This window comes from Achroia grisella, unplaced genomic scaffold (genome assembly GCF_030625045.1).
Source record: "Achroia grisella isolate CSIRO2021 unplaced genomic scaffold, CSIRO_AGI_Agris_v1 utg971, whole genome shotgun sequence".
Classification (NCBI taxonomy): domain Eukaryota; kingdom Metazoa; phylum Arthropoda; class Insecta; order Lepidoptera; family Pyralidae; genus Achroia; species Achroia grisella.
The window spans coordinates 338,572-359,395 of record NW_026713077.1 but is presented as its reverse complement, the minus strand read 5'-3'; the positions used below and the strand labels follow the sequence as shown (position 1 = coordinate 359,395).

Genomic DNA, 20,824 nt, shown 5'->3' with positions numbered 1-20,824 from the left:
AATGAAATATTTCCTTGTTGTAATATCATTTACTTTTATATATAACATGACTAGCTGTACTCGCGACTTCGTCCGCGGGGAATTTAACTTTATTTTTCTAAAATAAAAGTAGCCTGAGTTACTCCTTATCGCATCAACTACCTGCCAATAAAAGTCCCGTCCAAATCGGTCCAGCCATTTTAGAAATTAGCCGTAACAAAAATTGTAAAAAGTGTTTTTTGGTGTATGTACCGTATTTATATTCATATGCATGTAGTAAAAAACGGTTATTTCAATATTACAAACAGACACTTCAATTTTATTTATATGTATAGATAGATAATGGTCCACCCACCCGAACTATCGGTATATGCCGGCGGGGCCTCGATGGCAGATGATAAGATGACCATGAGGTCAGGTCAGTAACCCATCGTGATGAATTCACCATGAATAAACCCCGACAGTTTCCAGGGAGTCTTCCCAATGGGGTCTTGACCAGTGGTGCATGGGATCAGTAGTACCCCTTCTTAACAACCCCTCCCCTAATATTAGTTTAAATTTAAGAGTAATTAAGAAAAACATATGTCATAATAGATAACATTCTTAGACATTCAAATGTTACACAGATAAACAATAATCAGTAGTACGTAGTAAACAAACTGGTAAACTAAAATCTATTTAATGACCAACGTATTAAGACTGTATTTCCTTTAAACAAGGAAAATATGCTCCGGCGCAGCGTCAATGACCATGATAAAATCCGCCGAGAGGGGAGACCGTGTCGGATAATTGAGTTAATAGTGTTGTAAACGTTGTAATAAGTACAACGAATCACTAAACGATAAATAACGTTGCTTTAAAATCGAATAACGTTTATGGAATCCGTTCCGAAATAAAGATGGCGCGGAAAGGAATAAGGAATGAGACTGAAAGGTGTGAATGAGTTTGGTTTTTTAACAGATGACGCCATCTAACGGAGAAGCCGTTACCAGCTCTTCTTAACTGAAGTAGTTAGCCGGACTGGACGACATGGGTAGTAATAAAAATTAGACGTGCAGAAAAATTATATGTGAATAAATGTTTTTTTATTGTTTACATTGTTCATCGATTACTACTGTTATTTTAACTGAAAACAAAAGTTTTTCCTGCCTATTTTCATTTTAAAGTTGCAAATAGTAATTTCAAGCATTATAGTAATTTCATTGCAAAGATTTGCATCGTTATTATGTAGATTAAACACAATATAGATGAAAATCTTTGAGGGCCTCGGTGGCGTCCCTATGATCTGATGATCACGGGTTTGATTCCTCGCACAGCACAAATATATTCATGAGTATGGTTGTTTGTATTGGTCTGGATGTTTCGGTATCTATTTTAGTATATATCTCAGGACAATTCACACAGCGCCATCTAGACCCACGTTAAGCTACCTAAAGCTTGTGTTATGGGTACTAGATAACTGATACAAGTACATAGATATTTTTTTTTTCGTAAATACATACATATTATACATGGAAAACACCCAGACCGATACAAACAATCATACTCATGAATACAAATGTTTGTGCCGTGCGAGGAATCGAACCCGCGACCATCGGACGTAAAGCGGTGTGCTAGACCGCTATACCACCGAGGTCGTCATATATATGAGTTATCTTAACACTTTGATGTGATGACTTTTTTGAGGAATGACTAGATGGCGCTATGTGAATTGTACATGATGATATTATTGTCTTTACATATACATACTGATACATTGTTAGTGATCATCAAATCGTCATTTGCTTCTTCCTCTATCCCATTTATTCAGGGTCTGCGAGGTCTGCTGCATCCCTGTTCGCAGTCATCTCGTTATTTACTCCTTTTTTTCACATCATCTTTCACACAGTCCATCCATCTCTTTTACGCCCTTCCAATATTAAAGTGGTTACATACGTATGTAACCACTTCCTTTCAATATTGCCCTAATTTTTATGAATTAATGCCCATACCACAACAGACGATTACTCTTCAATCTCTCCGACACCGGCGCTACTTTCAGACTTTCTCTACTCTAATGTATTCGTTGCTGGAAATTAAAAATTATAAACTTATAAGCATAAATACGTACAACTTATAAACACGTTTGTTCGTCATTACAACGTAGTGCTTACACGATTCATTCATTATAACCCGGCGCTCGAGCGCCTCAGAGGTCAGTCGTGCTTAGTTGACAGTGAGTGGAACTTGACCGAGTTGTTTACAATAATCGATATTCGGATCGTTATGTATTAATCGATAAATTAAAAATACCGGAAGGTGAGTATTTATAATCTCTTAATATTATAGCGATGTATTTTCGAGATATTAAGTTTTTATTTTAATTTTAAGTTTTTAAGTCACTTTTAATTTGGAATCTGTTACCAAAACATAAATATATTAAATGTACATTTATTGTTTGTTGTTTATAAGTATATACTTTATAATGAGGAGGAGGCTTTCAAGGTATCTATATTTTAATTTATTAATACGTGAATCAAAAACTTTGTACCCCTTTTTACGTAAATTGCGTAAACGGAGGAGTATGAAATTTCGCACACTTATACTTTTTTACTAGCTTTTGTCCGCGGCTGCGCTCGCGTTATTTTATCCCCGTAGGGGTGAAATTTATCAAAATCCTGCCTTGTTAGGGGATGCCTACGTCATAATAGCTTTATGCATGCAAAGTCTCAGCCCGATCGGTTTAAAATTGACAAAGTTTCATACAAACTTTCATCCCCTATTTTATCCCCTTGGAGGTGGAATTAATTAAAATCCTTTCTTAGCGGATGCCTACGTCATAACATCTACCTGCATACCAAATTTCCGCCCAATCCGTCCAGTGGTTTGGACTGTGCGTTGATAGATCACTATGTCAGTCGCCTTTGAGTTATATATATTTAGATATACCATAGTGAGTGCAGCATGCAAATATTATTTTAAAATCAAGAATAAAAAAACATTACATACTACCTATCATGTATGTGATACAAAAACACATGTACTCTTTTGTTTATTGCTAGTCTGTTGTCAAATTGAGTCTATAGTTTTACTACATGTCAAACATAACCATAATAATTTCATTTATTATAACAGTTAAAAATGATACATAACTATATAGCAAAAGATAAACGGCTTGACCGATTTTGATGAAATTTTATGTGTATTATGTAGAGCTGAGAATTGGTTGTTATCTATTTTCTTTCTTATCTATTTGCTACCAAATAATACGGGTGTCCTACCAAAAATAAAATTTTGATCAATACATTTTTACGATATGGCACTAAAAATAGGTACATACTTTCCTACATTTTCAGACTTCTACCACGAACTACATTTTTTTTATAGCGAAATTAGTAGGTGAACTACTTTGATTTATATGACAAAACAACTATTAACATTTTATCGTTTTCTATCGCGTTGAAATCGTAATAAGAAAGAAAGAAACAAAACACTCGTAAGTATAAAACAAAGTCGCTATCGCTATCTGTACCTATGTATACTTAAATCTTTAAAACTACGCAATGGATTTTGAAGCGGTTTTTTTATAGATAGTGATTCTAGAGGAAGGTTTATACATATAATACATGTACACCCGTGCGAAGCCGGGGCGATTAGCTAGTAGTATATAATATATAAATGATGTTTTTGTATATACTTATTAACTGTCTAGTGTAATAATAAATCTTTACATAGTACAAAATAAAATCGCCGCCGCTGTCTGTTCGTTCTGAGAAATTTCAAGTTTAGTAAGGCATCCGTGTGAAGCCGGGGCGACTCGCTAGTTAACAACAAAGAAAAGAGTACAATATAGTAATATAATATTAATTTTGGTCCTAAAAAAATATTTATGTACGGTTCGATAAATAGATAGATCCGCTGCAATTGCTCGTTGGATGTTACATAACCTTCCTGGGTAAATAGGCTATTCAGCATTAACAGAATTTTACAATTTAAACCAGTTCCTGAGATTACCGTGCTCAACCAACCAAATGAACTCTTCGGCTTTACAATATTTTTTGATTTCTGTATATATATATTATATTTACATACATAAAAGTTTATGCTACGATCATTGTCAATTTGGACCAAACCAATTTTTTTCTGTTCCATATAGAAGTTAATTAGAATTAAGTCTATCATCTCTATATATAAATAATATTGAAGTGCCTGTTTGTAATATTAAAATAACCGTTTTTACTACATGCATACGGTACTTTTTTGTACAAAAATTGTAAAAAATGTTATTTAGGTGTATTTAACTTATTTATATTCATATGCATGTAGTCAAAAACGGTTATTTCAATATTACACACAGACACTGCAATTTTATTTATATGTATAGATGATAATATTATAATAGGTATCAACAGGACATTCCATAAAGTAATTTAAGTTGAAATAATAATAATATCGCAGGCCAATTCACACAGCGCCATCTAGTTCCAAGCTAAGCAGAGCTTGTGTTATGGTACTAGACTGATATAAATAAGTACCTACATTTTTGAAATACATACATTATGTACATAGATAACACTCACAATCAGACCGATACAAACAATCATAATCATGAATACAAAATGTTTGTGCTGTGCGATGAATCGAACCCGCGACTATCGGAAGTAAAGCGGTGTGTTAAAACGCTAGACCACCGAGGTTGTTGTGGTTAGTTGATATTTAACTTTTAATTATTCATGTTGTACATGTATTATTCAAATTTTGATCAATGACAAGAAATAAATATGTTTTTCATAATAAATTAATGATAGTAGACATGTATAATAATAGAAAATTGTATATATTAAATCGATTCTTCAGACATACTTCAATTTTTTTTTTGTATTTGTAATGTTAATGAAGCATACGGCCTACCTGACGGTAAATGGTAATTGACGCCCACGTATAACCTTACTAATATTATAAATACGAAATTATATGTCTGTTTATCTGTCTGTCGCGCTATCAGGCCAAAATATTGAAGCGATCTAAATGAACATGCTACACAGATAGTCTGCGCGATAAACGGTTCTAAGAGGAGATGAAAAATTGTATAGATAAATGGTCATTTTTAATGTAGCTTGAAACTTATTTTTTAGGATGTTGATTATATATATAATCTAGCTGTACACGCGATTTCGTCCGCGTGGATTATAACTTTATTTTCCTAAAATAAAAGTAGCCTAAGTTACTCCTTATTACATCAGCTACCTGACAAAAAAAGTCCAGCCATTTCAGAGATGATTATTTTGTCTGTCTGTCAGACAGACAGACAGACAAAAATGTAAAAAAAAATATTTTGGTATATGTACCATATTTATATTCATATGCATGTAGTAAAAAACAGTTATTTCAATATTACAAACAGACACTCCAATTTTATTGATATGTGTAGATAAATATGACATTCAAAGTAACAAATGACATCCGTCAATTCGTCATTTTTTAATATAGAACTATGAAACTATTATCTTTGTATTTTGTGGGTTAGATTATTAAATATTATTTCTATATTTGCTCAAAGTCACTATTCCCCGCCGATGAAGTCGCAGGCACAGCTAGTATATGTTTATGATCTTATTAATTAGTACTTTGTACATTTTAAAGTTTTTTATCGCATCGCAAGACCATTTACCGGAATGATTCTATAAAAGTACTTTGATACCATACTTATAATTTTTTTTCATATAATTAGAATGACAAAATAGCTTCCCACCGGATGGTAAGTGGTAACCGTCGATTATATACGTGACCAGCAGCATGGCATCATGTGATGATCGTGGCACACATGCGTTGTCATTCCAAAGAAATAAGAAGTCATACTTTCAGAACCTGTAATTTTTAATATTAAGTGTAATTATGTATCTACTTAATGCTAGAACTGTATTTATGTACGCAATATATTCTTATATGTTTCTTCTATATTATACTAGCTGAACCAGCGACTTTGTGAGCGTAGAAATTTTCTATTTATTGCGATAAACAGAATTTCTAAAATAAAAGTAGTCTAAGTTACTCCTAACAATATTAGCTATGTACTAGTTAAAGTTCCGTTAAAATCGGTCCAGAGATTAGTAAGAACAAACAGACGGACAGAATTATATTTTTAATTTTTCTGTAAAGATATATAAGTGTGTGAACTTTCATATTCCTCTGTCAGCGCCATTTCGTCAAAAAAGGGTATAAAATTCTTGCTTCACTTATTAATATAGATAAGTATAGAGGAGAGGCACAAAGAGAGAGAGAGAGAGAGAGAGAGAGAGATGGAAGATGCATTTAAATATTTCTTTTTCATTCAGGACGCAGTGCAATACAAATGCAATCACTAGGATGACAGATAAAACAGTAGTAAAATTTGAGGAGGCTGAGCGGAAAAAAGGCGTCATATTAGGAACAGTTGGAGTGACTTGTGCCTTCTTAGGATGGCTGGCACGAAACACACCGGCTCTTGTGGGCGCTGTGAGCCTAGTAGCAACATACTTGATGACTGGCGACCGATACCAATGGATTTACATATGGCAGAAAACCTACAAAAGAGACTGGCTGTAAGTAATTTTGTTACATAAGTTTTGTTTTGTTTACGTAAAGCGGATCTAATTTCACCAGGTTTTGATATATAAGCTCATAAAACAATAGTGTTGTTACATTCCATTATTCGCTATTTTTTTTATCAAATTTCAACTGGTCGCCCCTCGGCCCTAGATAGTAGGCAGTGCAGATTTAAAAAAGTAAAATGGCGGGAAAGCAACAATGTGGTTGTTGAGGTATAGAACATGTTGCGAAATTAAAAGATTTGTGTTGAATCCGTGTGAAGTCGCTAATATACTTAAAATGTAATTGTTCAAAAGTATTTTAATATTAAATGGAATTATAGTATTATACTTTGAAATGTAATCTGCATTTCATGAGATATGGCATTGAAATTATAAGGTACGGAAGCAGGATACCTTGGTCCTCTGAAATGATCACACATGAACTTTGTCACTTATCAATTCGACCATCACCTTGTAATATAAAAATAAACGTTCAAAAGTTATTCCTATTATAAACGCTAAAGTTTGGGAGTATGGAAAAATATGGATGTATGTTTGTAACTATTTCATGCAAAATCTATTGAACTAATTTTGATGAAACTTTACAATAATATAGTTTATATAATAACACATAAGCTATAAATTTCATCAAAAACAATGCATGCATATCGTGTGGCAGTGAAAGGAATCCTTTACATAATGTATCAGGGATTCATAAAACATTGGAGTTATCACGGTCAAAGGTCGCTATAGTTTTATAATGAGTACCACATCCATTGTTGTTTGTGGCTGCGAATGTGCAAAGTCCACCATGGTTTGTAAATAATCCAGTACTTGTGGGTAATATCCGATCTCTTGTTAATCGGCTATGTACGCATGTACGCAGACCTGCACCGAGTAAGACCATTTTTAAAAAGGAATTCTTTAATTACCTCTTAGACCTAAAATGAGTAATAACTGTATTGCATTGTATTAGTTTAATATATTTATCTATATATAGCATTTATGTATTTATATATCCAATACTCGCTGACCTCTCGAACTCCGTTCCGCCTCAGACCTAAACAGGCTTTTTGAAGTTCTATTACGGAATAAATTTCTGAATCGTGTTTGACAGGTACGGACAGTTTGTATGCGAAAATTAAATTGTTTTTACTATATATACTTTCTACGCAATTAATTCATATTTTCTCACCACTTAAACCTTCCTTGAAGTTATACGTACATTTATATCAAAACTGATATGCGTCTTAGAAATTTTATTCAAATCGGTTCAGTAGTTTGGTTTTTAAATCAACCAACTAAAAGAATATCATTCTGCAGTGTTTTAATTAGTTCTTATAGTTTCAATGAACTGCCTATCATTTTCATTTTTTTTTGTGGTGTGTTACTAAATTACAATATTATTTATATTACTTAACATTACACTTACTTAACATTTATTGTCATCTTGATCATTATTTACATCATTCAATTTACATCATCAAAAAATACACGTGATGATGAGTGGGGGAGGGGGGCGGGTACCACGTATCACCAAGGGGGAAGGGGGTTAAAAATGCTTAAAAAAAGATCACGTGATTAATGGACGGCCCCTAACAACCCCTCTATATAAGGTTTAACATATTGACCATTCACGGGTGACTGACAGGATGGTCAATATGGAATACTCCATGATCATTAATGTACTGTTAAATTACAGCCTGTGTTATTCCAATGTATAAGCTATATTATTGTAAAGTTTCATCAGCATCCGTTCAGTAGTTTTTGCGTGAAAGAGTAACAAACATCCATCCATACTCACAAACTTTCGCGTTTATAATATTAGTAAGATATATGTATGCAGTGTACTAGGATATCAGGAGAGGCCAAGGTTCACTTCACAATTCGTAACACCTTGCGCGCGCACAATTGAGTTATCACTGACATCCGGTGCAAGATTGTTACATCTGTTATGTATTGGGCCCTCTATCTGGTGCAAACTGACGTCAAACTGTTGCTACCTACAACTGATTCCAGTGTCTCATTGTGTGTATACAGAGTATTTATGACCTCCTAGTAAATATGAATTATTGGTAATAGAAAATATAGTTTTTATTTTATGAAACGAAATAGCCAACAAAGTGAGCCCACCTGATTGTAACCGTTCTACGTATCGATCGATATATATCGATGTATTCGTTTAAACAATGTTACATTTTTTATGGAAATGAACATTAAGTTCAGCAGTATGATACCAAAAGATAATCTGCATCTACTCTTAGCAAATTTCAAGAGATTGTCTTTTTGCTCTATATAATACAATCTATCAGTCTAATATCACATCACATGACGGTGAAATGTCCGTGTTGGGTATTCATAGATATGTACTGAGTTCACAGTACTAGTTGCCATAGTTGTTCACGGCGGAGTCAGCGGTTTCGGCGTCGTCACTGACGTCACCAGATGTGGTGTCACCGCCGGCCGCCGCGCCCCCCCAAAATGTGCTTAAGCCGATTAACCACAGATTTTGCCGCCGTCGTCGCTAAATTTTACAGCGGCGTGTGCCAAAAACGACACTGAACATTGACCCTACGTTTAAAACGATGATGGTTGTCGTGGTACAAAAGTCATTTTTTGCACTACATCTACACCGACCACGACAATGTACCTGTCCCGTCTACATTACGACACTAAGGAGCCATTGTCGATTATATTCGTAAATATATATTGAGGGTAACGCAGCAAAAAAAAAGTTATTTTATATATAAACATTTAGTCTTCGGCGCTACGCGTCATCTAAATACACAGACAATATGATTGTATTATTTTTAAATATTATATTATATGTATGTTAGTCTATAAGGTATTTATAATATGGGCCTAGTTGCCTGAAATAAATGAATAAATAAAAATAGGTACTTCTCCGAAATGTCTTAACCGATTAAGATGAAATTTTAATACTCGATACGTTTAAAAATAGGTTGTTATGTATTTTTTATACATCTAAATAATAATTACGGCGTGGGCCATCTAAAAATATATATTTGTTGTAGACAAAAAAAAAATATTTTATATATAAACATTTAGTCTTGACGCGTCATTAAATACACAGACTCTTACATTTTGGGCCTTCTACTACCAACCACTATTTTTTCAAGCGATATTAGGACTTTAGAATAGAATAGAATAGAAAATCATTTATTCAAATAAACTTACATTGAAGCACTTTTGAATAGTCATTACATTTTTTTTAATCTACCGCTCGTTCGGAAAGCTGTCTCATCACAAGAAGAACGAGCAAGAAACTTGCGTGTTGCTCTTTTAAATAATTTTTTTAATGCAGTTTTTTTTAACTATCGTGTTTAATATACATTAATTATACTGTTAACCGGGTCTTAACACGAATAATTTTATGGTAAATATTTATGTATTTACCTCTCTCAACAAACTCCCTCAGTCGTGAGAACATGACAACGGCTAGTGCAACCTAGGTGAAACGTCGAGAGAGGTAAATAGCTATATTTACCATAAAATTGTTCGTGTTAAGACCCGGTTAACAATATAAATACTATAATTTATATAGCCAAACAACGTTGGCCAGGTTAGCTAGTTTATAAGCTTCTATAATAGCACGGGTCCACTTGCGTGTATGATGCGTGTATGCCGGTGCGCAGTGGACTCACTTTCATTGATTGAATGATTGTCTCGCTCCCGTATCGTATGACGTGCCCTAACATTATTGTGTGAATGGTTACTAGTACTCCGTTACATTCTAGAACGTAGAATAACTAGGCAATGCGTATTAATGTCAAGACTAATGAAAATGGACGGGGAAGGTGACTCTGATGATAATCACAGATCAGTTAATTGATGATAATTTATGAACAACTTAACTTTATAGTTTGTGATGATAATTTTTTTTAGTACTTCTCTAATACTGTTGGCCGCAGCTGGTCTTTACAGCTTCACCGGACGATAGAGGGAAGTGCAGATGGCACTCCAAACCTGCGAAAGGACTTATGGAGCGGTTGAAGACCAACGCCTGACGGATACGACGCATCAAGGGCATCGCTAGGGGTTCGAATCTCCGTTCAGGCCGTCGTAATTTCGATCCCTGTTTAAATTGTATGGTGGTTCGATCCAAGTTACAAATGTTACTTGCTAGGGAAAGTTTGTTATTTAACTTGTAACTATATAGTGGTCGCCTTTAGGGCAATAGTCCATAATATAAATGACTTATGGATAAAAATACATTAAATCATTAAAAAAAAAACATTACACAAACTTCCATGTACGAGGGTCAAACTGAAAGTTCTTAGAAAATCAAAAACTGATTAAATTAGCAAGTTATTACCTTTATTTTATCTTTTCAAAATAGTGTCCAGTCACGTCAATACATCGCTGCATCCGATAGAACCACTGAGAAAAGCACTTTGCCCACTCGTCCTTACACACGTAGCCACCGAATCCTCGGCGTCCATAAAACGTTTTCCTCGAACTTTTTTTTTCATTTTTCGGAATAAATAAAAATCGCAAGGTACGAGGTCGGAGCTATAAGGCGAATGACCCAGTGGTTCTACGTCTGAGGTCGCCAAATAATCGATCATTTACCTGGCGGTGTGCGACGAAGCATTGTCGTGGTGAAGGAGGATCCTACTGCGAGGTCGTTTCTCACGCACTTTTTCAAAACACGTGGCAAACAATTGTTACTGTACCACTCTGCAGTAACTGTTTTTCGATCCTCTAAAACAATTGTCGCGTAATGACCTGTTCTTCCAAAGAACGAGGCCACCATCTTTTTTCCTATGCTTCGACCTCCCTTCACTTTAGTTGGCAACTCCTCAGAAGGCAACACCCACTGAGCTGACTGTCTTTTAGTTTCGGGATCATAACAGTAAATCCAGCTTTCGTCTCCCATAACTATGTTAAACACAGAATTTGAGTCACCTCCGTTAAATCTTTCATGCATTTCACGGCACCAATCAACCCGACGGAGTTTTTGAGCCTCAGTGAAATTATAAGGTATCCACCGGGCACAAGGCTTCCTGACCGCCAAATGTTCATGGAGGATTTTGTGCACTTGACTCATACCAATCTTTAAGCTTGCCTCGATCTGCTAATAGGTCACTCTTTTGTCAGTCTCTATCATACGCCGCACAACACGGATGTTATCTTCGGTTGTCGCCGTAGAAGGCCGTCCCTCACGCAAATCATCGGTGAGATTAGTGCGACCACGTTTAAACTCATTAAACCAGTTGTAAACAGTGGCACGAGACGGGGCTTCATCGTGGAAGTCCAATAGTAGTCTATCATAACTTTCTTGTTGACTTAGATGACAACGAAAGTCATAAAAAATCATCACACGAAAATTTTCTCGTGTTAAGTTCATGATAACGTTACACAGACTATTTTCAATTTGCCGCCAAACCGTAAAACACATGACATACGAATAAATTATATACTCAGTACTATTCGTAAAGAGTTCCATTTTCAAAATTTAAAAATTTTTTTTTATTATATTGCTCTCAAGTAGCTAGTTCTAAAAACTTTCAGTGTAGCCCTCGTATTTGACACACGCATATGTACTATTTTGTTTATTTGTTATTTGCTGGTTCGAAAAACTTTTCGTTTTTTTTTATTATTTTAACCACTAGGCGACTAAAAGTTAAAATAATCGCCTCATTATATTTCACAGTGGGTTTCGAGTCCTCGTCAAAACAATAGGCAGGATATGGCTATGGGAGCGCTGCGGTACCACAGTCGTCAGCAGATGGTCGGAGATCGTTAGGAAAACACCAAACAAGAAGGCGTTCGTTATGGGAGACAGATCGCTGACATTCCGCGAGGTATGATATCCTGGTACACGCTATCATGTATTATATAGAAAACGACAAAACCATAAAGATTGAAACTAGATGAACTAAAACTAAATCTTTACTAATATTGTATATGCGGAGTAACTGTGCCTGTCTGTCTATTGCATTTTCACGCCAAAATTACTGAACCGATTTAAATGAAATTTGGTACACAGATAGTCAAGACCCTGAGGACAGATATAGGCTACTTTTTAATAAAAAAAAGAGTTGTAGGAGTTGAGAGGGGAGATGAACGGTTGTATGGAAGTATGATCAATTTAAAAGCTAGAAGCTTTAGGTAGTTGTTTAAATAATATGCTATTCATAGTTTAAGAAAAAATATTAATGCAAAAAACTTGACGATCTTAAGCGGCTAAAATGTCCTACATGAATAAATATTGTTTTATTTGATTTGAACACCTGTTTTGTTCGTAGGGTGACGAATTCAGCAACCGAATAGCATGGTACTTTAAAAGGCAGGGTTTCAAAAGTGGGGAAGTTATAGCACTTTTTATGGAGACACAGCCGGAGTACGTGTTTGTATGGCTCGGTCTGGCCAAGCTGAGGGTCACCACAGCTCTAATTAATACAAACTTGAAGGGCGCCCAGTTGATACACTGTTTGAGAATAGCTGGATGTAAGGCTGTGATCTTCGGCGATGAAATGGTGGACGGTGAGTATTTGTTATGTATTACTACATCGCCATTTATGATCGCCTAGTATCATAAACATGTACACAAATAACTGTATGCATCGATTTATATAATTTTTAAACTAAAAGAATAAAAAATTATATAAATAAATAACCCTGGACAATTAACACAGCGCCATCTAGTCCCACGGTAAGCAGACCTTGTGTTATAGGTACTAGACATCTAACTAACTAAGATATTTTATTTATTTAAATAATTAAAATATCTTAGTTAGTTAATAAAATAGTATACATAGAAAACACCCAGACCGATACAAACAATCATACTCATGAATACAAATGTTTACACCGTGCGAGGAATCGAATCCCCGACTATCGCAAGTAAAACATATAACATAGTCTTCTGCACTCCTCTGTCTATACATCTATACATATAAATAAAATTGGAGTGTCTATTTGTAATATTGAAATAACCGTCTTTTACTACATGCATATGAATATAAATTCGGTACATACACCAAAATAACATTTTTAAAATTTTTGTCTGTCTGTCGGTCTGTTTGTTCCGGCTAATCTCTGAAATGGCTTAACTGATTTTGACGGGACTTTTATTGGCAGGTAGGTGATGTAATAAGGAGTAATTTAGGCTACTTTTATTTTAGAAAAAATCTTTTGTTTTAGAAAAATAAAGTTAAATTCCACGCGGACGAAGTCGCGGGTACAGCTAGTATAAACTATAAGTATAAGAAATTTCATACTTCTTCTTTCTCGCAATTTTCTTAAAAAGAGGTACAAAGCTTTAGTTTTACCTATTAATATAATAAAATGATTTAATTTGAATTCTAGCTATAACTGAAATCCAACACGAGATTAGAGATATCCCACTCTTCCAATACAACTCGCCGGAACGCAACTCCAGTCCAGTACTACAAGATACTGCATCCCTTGCTTCTGAACTCAAGGAAATGACTTCAGAGCCGTTCCAAGCAGTGCAGGCAAAGCCGAGAGACACGCTACTGTATATTTACACTAGTGGGACCACCGGGTTTCCTAAAGCAGCCGTTATTACAAACATCAGGTACTGAATTCTAATATATATAAACTATTCAAGCTATATATGTATATCTTATATATAAAATTCACGTGTCACAGTTTTCGTTCCCATACTCCTCCGAAACGGCTTGACCGATTCTCATGAAGTTTTGTGAGCGTATTGATTAGGTCTGAGAATCGGCCAACATCTAGTTTTCATCCCCCTACATGTTAGGGGTAAACCACCCCTATATATACAGCTTACATATATATATGTAAGCTGTAAGCTGACATTCGAATAAATATTTTTATTATCTGTGTCCAGTTTTGAACTGGTGACCTTTAAGGTCATTTGGTAAAATGCTGAACTACGAGGCTTTCGTTTCTAATTTGTAAGATATACATACGTATATCTCTGACTGTGCCCATGGTTTCAACCGCATGAAATGTATAGTCTATGTATTATTCTGATAAAACTATGTTGGTAAAATTTAGTAGTATTGCATGAAAATAGCAACAAACATCCATCGATTTATTCTCACAAACTTTCGCATTAATAATTAGTAAGATATATTATTTCTGTTCCACTAGATTCCTGCTCATCCCACTAGGAGTGTATAACTCAGCGCAGCTCAGTTCTGCAGACGTGGTATACGACCCGCTTCCACTACACCACACGGCTGGTGGCGTGTTGGGAGCTGGCCAGGCGGTCATACTCGGATGTACCGTCGTACTCAGGAAGAAATTCTCAGCTTCAAACTACTGGAGCGATGCGGCGAAGCATGGATGCACGGTTAGTGAAAATCACAGGTGTAAATCTTTAATTAATAAAAAATCTAAGATAGTAATAAAATCAAAATCAAAAATAATTTATTCATATAGGACATTTTAGCAGTGTATGAACGTCAACTTTTTTCTATTATTAATATTTTTCCCTACCATTACAATTCAATACACAGATTAAATTGAGAAAAATTGTCAAGAACCTCAAAAGATTTATTAAAAGCCGGTTTTAAAATATTATAAAACTGAGGAGCGCGTCAAAAACCACTAGTTTGAATTAAACATTGTTTTAGTCCATTTATCGGGGAAAAATATAGGTTATATGACATTACGCTACGACCAGTACAAGCGGAGCTGAAATGAAAAATTTTGCAGAAATGTGACGTAGACAAAGTTTCAATTCACCTTGTATTATTAAAGGCTAAAATTTTACAAACTTTGAACGTCGTTATATTTATATTTAATCAGCAGAAAATGCACAAAAATAAGTTTCAATCTTCTAGCTTCAAAAATGACGAATGAACATAAAAACTTTCACCTCTTACTTTATTTAATATTTTTATATTTAAGGGTAATTTCTTTACAAACATTGAATGTCATATTTATTTACATTTAATCAACAGCCTTAAAACTATGTTTCGAGCTTCTACCTTCAAAAATTACGATTCTTCCATACAATCACATAAATTTTATATAAAAATTGTATTGTAGTAAACATGTAAATGTAAATCTATATACAAATGTAAATGTTAATCTATGTAAATAAATAAATAAATAAATCTTTCATCCCCCCTTTCAACCTCTTACAACCCTTTTTTCGCATTAAAAAGTAGCCTATGTTCTTTCTCATGATCTAGACTATCTGTGTACCAAATTGCGTATATAATTAAAAATAACCTACTGACATTATGAATGCTTCCGAAGTCGCAGCCCCTGCTAGGCAAATAAATAAACATAGTGTGTGATATATTAATATCTATATTTCTCTTTCTCTCTTTAGGTTGCTCAATATATAGGGGAGATTTGCCGCTACCTCCTTGCATTGCCTCCTGGTCCCAACGATCGGGCTCACCGAGTGAAAGTGATAGTCGGTAATGGACTAAGACCGCATATATGGGAAGAGTTCATCCAAAGGTTTAATGTGCAAAGAGTAATGGAGTTTTACGGCGCTACAGAGGGGAACAGTAATCTTGGTAAGGAACTAAATTTTAAAATATATCTTGTACTAGCTGACCAACGCGACTTCGTCTGAATCACACTTGACATTTGTCATGTTATTCTGATTTATAAGCTATATTACTGTAAAATTTCTTAATTTTCTCAATGTTTCAGTTATTGTTTTTTTACAGTGAATTTGGATTCTAAAGTTGGCGCCATTGGCTTTTTAAGTCGGCTGGTGTCATCAATTTATCCACTAATTCTAGTCAAGTAAGTATCTAATTATTAAAAATATAAACTAAAAAAATAACTTTTTTTTCTGTTTACTCGTTAAAAGAAAGGCAAAGAGAACTGTGCACACACAGCCATGTCTGCTTGTTAGAAGAAAATAAATGATTATTTAATTTGTGGCTTAAAGTTGAATGACAGCAAGAAATAATAATTAATTGCCCGCCCCGGGTTCGCGCGGGATTATGTACTGCTGGAATTTAATGAAAAAGTGTTTCCTTTACATGCAAAAATTATTTTAAACTGAATAAAAAATTATTTTCATTTATATAAATTAGTTACATTATTTGTTTGTTTCCTTGTAGATGTGATGAAATTACAGGAGATATCTTCAGGGACAGCAATGGAAAATGTATAAGCTGTGGACCACACGAGCCTGGTATGAATAGTTCTATATTGTTCTTTACATTCAATCAATTCAAATCAAAATATCTTAATACATATAGATCTATTATAGACTCTTATGATATAAATCTACCATCAGTTAGCAGTGTGTTCGATCTACGAAGAATTGGCAAGAAGCTCAGCTATTATTCTAAAATTAATTTTAAAATAACTAATGGTATTTATCTTTACATATAATAAAATGGTCCAATCGTTGTGTGACCAAAACTGTTTCCTTGTCTGTTTATATGTTAAGGTTTCACTTAAACGCTGGAGTAATTATGATGAAACTCACATAATATGTTAACATATATCTAAGCTAAAAAAATCATAGAAAAATACCCTCTATGTGTATGTAATTTACATATTTCATTACTATTATTAATAAATTAAAAAAAATAAAATAAAAAGTAACATTGTATAGGTTGGCACCATCGGTAGATATACCTATCAGAATATACTATATATGATATAAATGAAAAACATGTCACTCTGAACATTCGTTAACCAATACTTAATGTATTTTTCTTTTAGTTGTATTCTTTCTTCCCTATTTACAGGCGTACTTTTAGGCAAAATAGATGCAAAGAAAGCAATTCTTACATTCTCCGGGTACGCGGACAAGACGGCGTCGGAGAAGAAAATGGTCAGAAACGTGAAAGAAGACGGCGATTGCTACTTCAATACTGGCGACATACTGGTCATGGATCATTATGGATATTTTTATTTTAAAGATCGCACCGGTGACACTTTCAGGTAAGTTTATAACATAACAATATGCATTTAAACAAAATAGGTGTTATTTTGCGAAAGTAAATTTAATTACATAATGGATTTGTATTATTTTGTTTAATTCCGCTATAAATAGCTTGTGTGAGACTATAAACGTTCAGTGAGGAAACTTGGCTATCGTTGCGATCTTCTTTAATAACGACAAACCGCGACGCGCTTGGTCGTCGCGGTTTGGGCGCCGAACAGTCAACACTAGGCTTCCAAGCTATATCCGAACTATATGTAATGCTTCATGGTGCCTCATTCAGCGAAGAACGTGTCGCAATATGGGTGTAGACTCAATAACGGTCGGAATTTGATCACCTTTAGGAAAGGTCGTAACGGGAGTCAAATGTCCGCTTTGAATATTCGTGGTCTAATTGTAGCGGAATTACACATGCTAATTGTAGCGGAATTAAACAAAATAATATAAATCCAGTACATAATAAAATAGTCTTCTAAAAAACACCTAATTTCATTTTCTTTTTTTGTTATGATCAAAATAATTATTCTATTTGTAATATTTACAAATGTCAAATATTTACAAATTGTTTATGTGTAATATATACAGTTGTACAAACAAAATTGTCGATTAGTTGTCTAATACTTTTAATACATACAATCTCTGATATATGCATTATCTGCTTAGTTTAAGACATGATGGTGCTGCGTGACTTTTATTGTCATCAGTTGTCTGAAGGCCACTGTTACATATCTAGAATTAAACTCTGACTTTTATAAATTTTACATTATATATTTTTCTATTTCCAGATGGCGCGGTGAAAACGTATCTACAGCGGAGGTGGAGGGTGTAATTACCACCATAGTGGGTTTGAAGGACTCTGTAGTTTATGGTGTAGCGGTATGTTATAGGAAATTTCTATTATTACCATCCTATCTCTTAAGAGTAATAATTATAACCTATATCTATTTAGAAGCAGTCCCGTCTTTTAGTTTTTGCTCATAACTTTGTGAGTACCGTATATAAAGTATTAACATAATGAGCCTATTCTTTAATAATAATTAACAAATTTGTAATATTTCTTTTCTTACAACATGGGTGTTGATCCTAAATAAATTTCTAATATATATATATATATGTCTTATCGAAATTAAAAACATATAAAAATATTTTGCAGATACCGAATGTGGAAGGCAAAGCTGGCATGGTAGCTATCGCTGATCCTGAGAGAAAGCTAGACATAACGACTCTCGCGAAAGGTCTAAAATCATCACTGCCAGTTTATGCTAGACCTCTATTCGCTCGAATACTCCCTGAACCACCGTTGACAGCGACCTTCAAGCTGAGAAAGAAGGAACTAGTTGAACAAGGCTACAATATATCTCTTTTCCAAGACCCTATATATTTTCTGGACCAAAAAACTATGGAATATGTTCCTTTGACCCAAAAATTATATGATGATATAACACAAGGTGCGGTTAGGCTGTGATGGCACGGATATCATGACTGTTGTAGTTATTAATTAAGTTTTTACGGACGTTAAGATTGTATAGGGATATACCAAAATACCAGGAACTTATAAAAACATAGTAAGTCTACTAAATGTAAACATCCCGGTCTATAATGTAAAAAATTGTATTGAGCTCTCTAATTCGTTAAAAGTCATTGTTACATTGAAAACATTGACCCTTCTATTCGATTCTGTTCCCCCAGTTCTAAAGATGCAAATATTTTGAGTACAAAAATAAATAGAGCTCTGTCTCACCCACCCATTCCTGCAGTCAAGTAGCTTGTTCTTATAACGTAACTCAGTTTCCAGAATGTTCTAGAGAAACAAGAGTTTCAATGGTATGACTTAACCCCTCAGGAAAGCTAACGCGTGTCTCCGTACACTGTAATTTAAATGCAATTACTAGCTCTACAAACTAAACTGTGCCTACAAAACAAGCTGCCAGGTAGCAGAAATCTATAAGACGGAGGCATCACCTATTTCTGACAAATCTAACTATAACCGGAACACATCGGTTATAGTTAGATGCCACCGCACGTCGATGGCATCAGAACAAAATTTATTAACTCGTACATAACAATGACATAAAAAAACGAACAAAAATTGTGTGTAACATTACAAAACAGAGTTAATGTGTCCACTATAATGCTGGAAACATAGTGAAATAATAAATTAGGTAGTACCTGTAAATGACATTTTTGTGATCTATCTTTTGAACAAATGTATGTAATAAATATAATATAAATTTAAATACCACCTATATACATTTCGCAGCTTCATCTGCGTAAATTAGCATAAATAATAGTCTACATACCAATAATGGGTAAATTTAATATAGTAGATTTAATTTATCAAAATCAGTAAAACTGTAAGCAAAGGGATAAAACGTCCCAAAATTTTAACTTTCTCGTTTAAATACATATTATATATGTATATATTCGTTGACGTTATTTTAAATTACCAAAGGAAGTATCGGCAAAGAGTAGGGTTTATAAATATACTACAAATATTATACTATTTTTACTAATGTAGTTATTAAACCTCGTGATATACTTGAATGTACGTTGTTTTTGGTGAATAAAAATGGATTTAGACAATAATTCGTTTCATTACTGTTGTGACTGGCTAATGAAGAAATATTTTATATTCTAAATTTGTATTTTAAAATTTATAGTTCCTTTTTTAGTTTCTTGTTTGATACTTCAATTTCCTTTTTTCTATTCCTAATTGTCAGTAGTCTATATTAATATATTTTCTCCGTTTACCTAGTCTTTTTTCTTATTACTACAACAATTACGATACCTCATCTAAAATTGACATATCTGACACAACTTACAATGAACCGAAGTTGAAGGGAGAAATGTTACATAAATCTTTTATTTGCGTTAAAGGCACACAGGCACAGGCATACACAAGACACAGTAATATAAAAAAATAGACACAGAATTACATTGGTCAGTTAACAGAATACAATATAAATGTAAAGAATGTGTGAGTAACGTAGTGTGTGCATCGCCCATACGCAAAATGTGAGTTAAAAGACTTGGGTTCTCACATTGTTCAGGATGGCATAACGGGTAATCAAAGTAAGGTTAAATAATATTTGATATATATTGAGCAAAGCCACTCACTAAACCATCATTACATAGTATAAAACAAAGTCGCTGTCGCTGTCTGTCTGTCTCTATGTATGCTTAAATCATTAAAACTACGTAACAGATTTTGAAGCGGTTTTTTTAATAGATAGAGTGATTCAAGGAGAAAGGTTTATATATATATAGTACATGTACACCCGTGCGAAGCCGGGGTGAGTAGCTAGTTACTTATATTACATACGTGCATGGCAGGGCAGTAGTTGTTCATGTACGGAATTTTCATTTAATGTTAGAAATAGATAAAAAAAAGGAAATTCAGTTGAGT

General features: G+C 34.1%; 1 protein-coding gene across 1 annotated transcript; it reads left to right on the top strand.

Moving 5' to 3' along the window:
• The first annotated feature begins 2,163 nt into the window (after positions 1-2,163).
• Positions 2,164-19,007, top strand: LOC131854184 (long-chain fatty acid transport protein 1). The gene is made up of 12 exons (XM_059205314.1): positions 2,164-2,277; positions 6,294-6,539; positions 12,205-12,355; positions 12,800-13,037; positions 13,863-14,094; positions 14,640-14,841; positions 15,832-16,024; positions 16,181-16,259; positions 16,583-16,656; positions 17,222-17,417; positions 18,204-18,294; positions 18,572-19,007. The coding sequence occupies exons 2-12, from the start codon at positions 6,325-6,327 to the stop codon at positions 18,881-18,883; spliced, it is 1,983 nt and encodes a 660-aa protein (XP_059061297.1). The 5' UTR covers positions 2,164-2,277; positions 6,294-6,324; the 3' UTR covers positions 18,884-19,007.
• The last annotated feature ends 1,817 nt before the right edge of the window (positions 19,008-20,824 follow it).

Excerpts from the sequence above, each read along its gene's own strand:
- LOC131854184 (XM_059205314.1), top strand. The coding sequence starts at position 6,325 with ATGACAGATAAAACAGTAGTAAAATTTGAGGAGGCTGAGCGGAAAAAA. Across the intron at positions 14,842-15,831 it reads CGGCGAAGCATGGATGCACG|GTTGCTCAATATATAGGGGA; the intron begins GTTAGTGAAAAT and ends TTCTCTCTTTAG. Across the intron at positions 16,260-16,582 it reads TATCCACTAATTCTAGTCAA|ATGTGATGAAATTACAGGAG; the intron begins GTAAGTATCTAA and ends GTTTCCTTGTAG.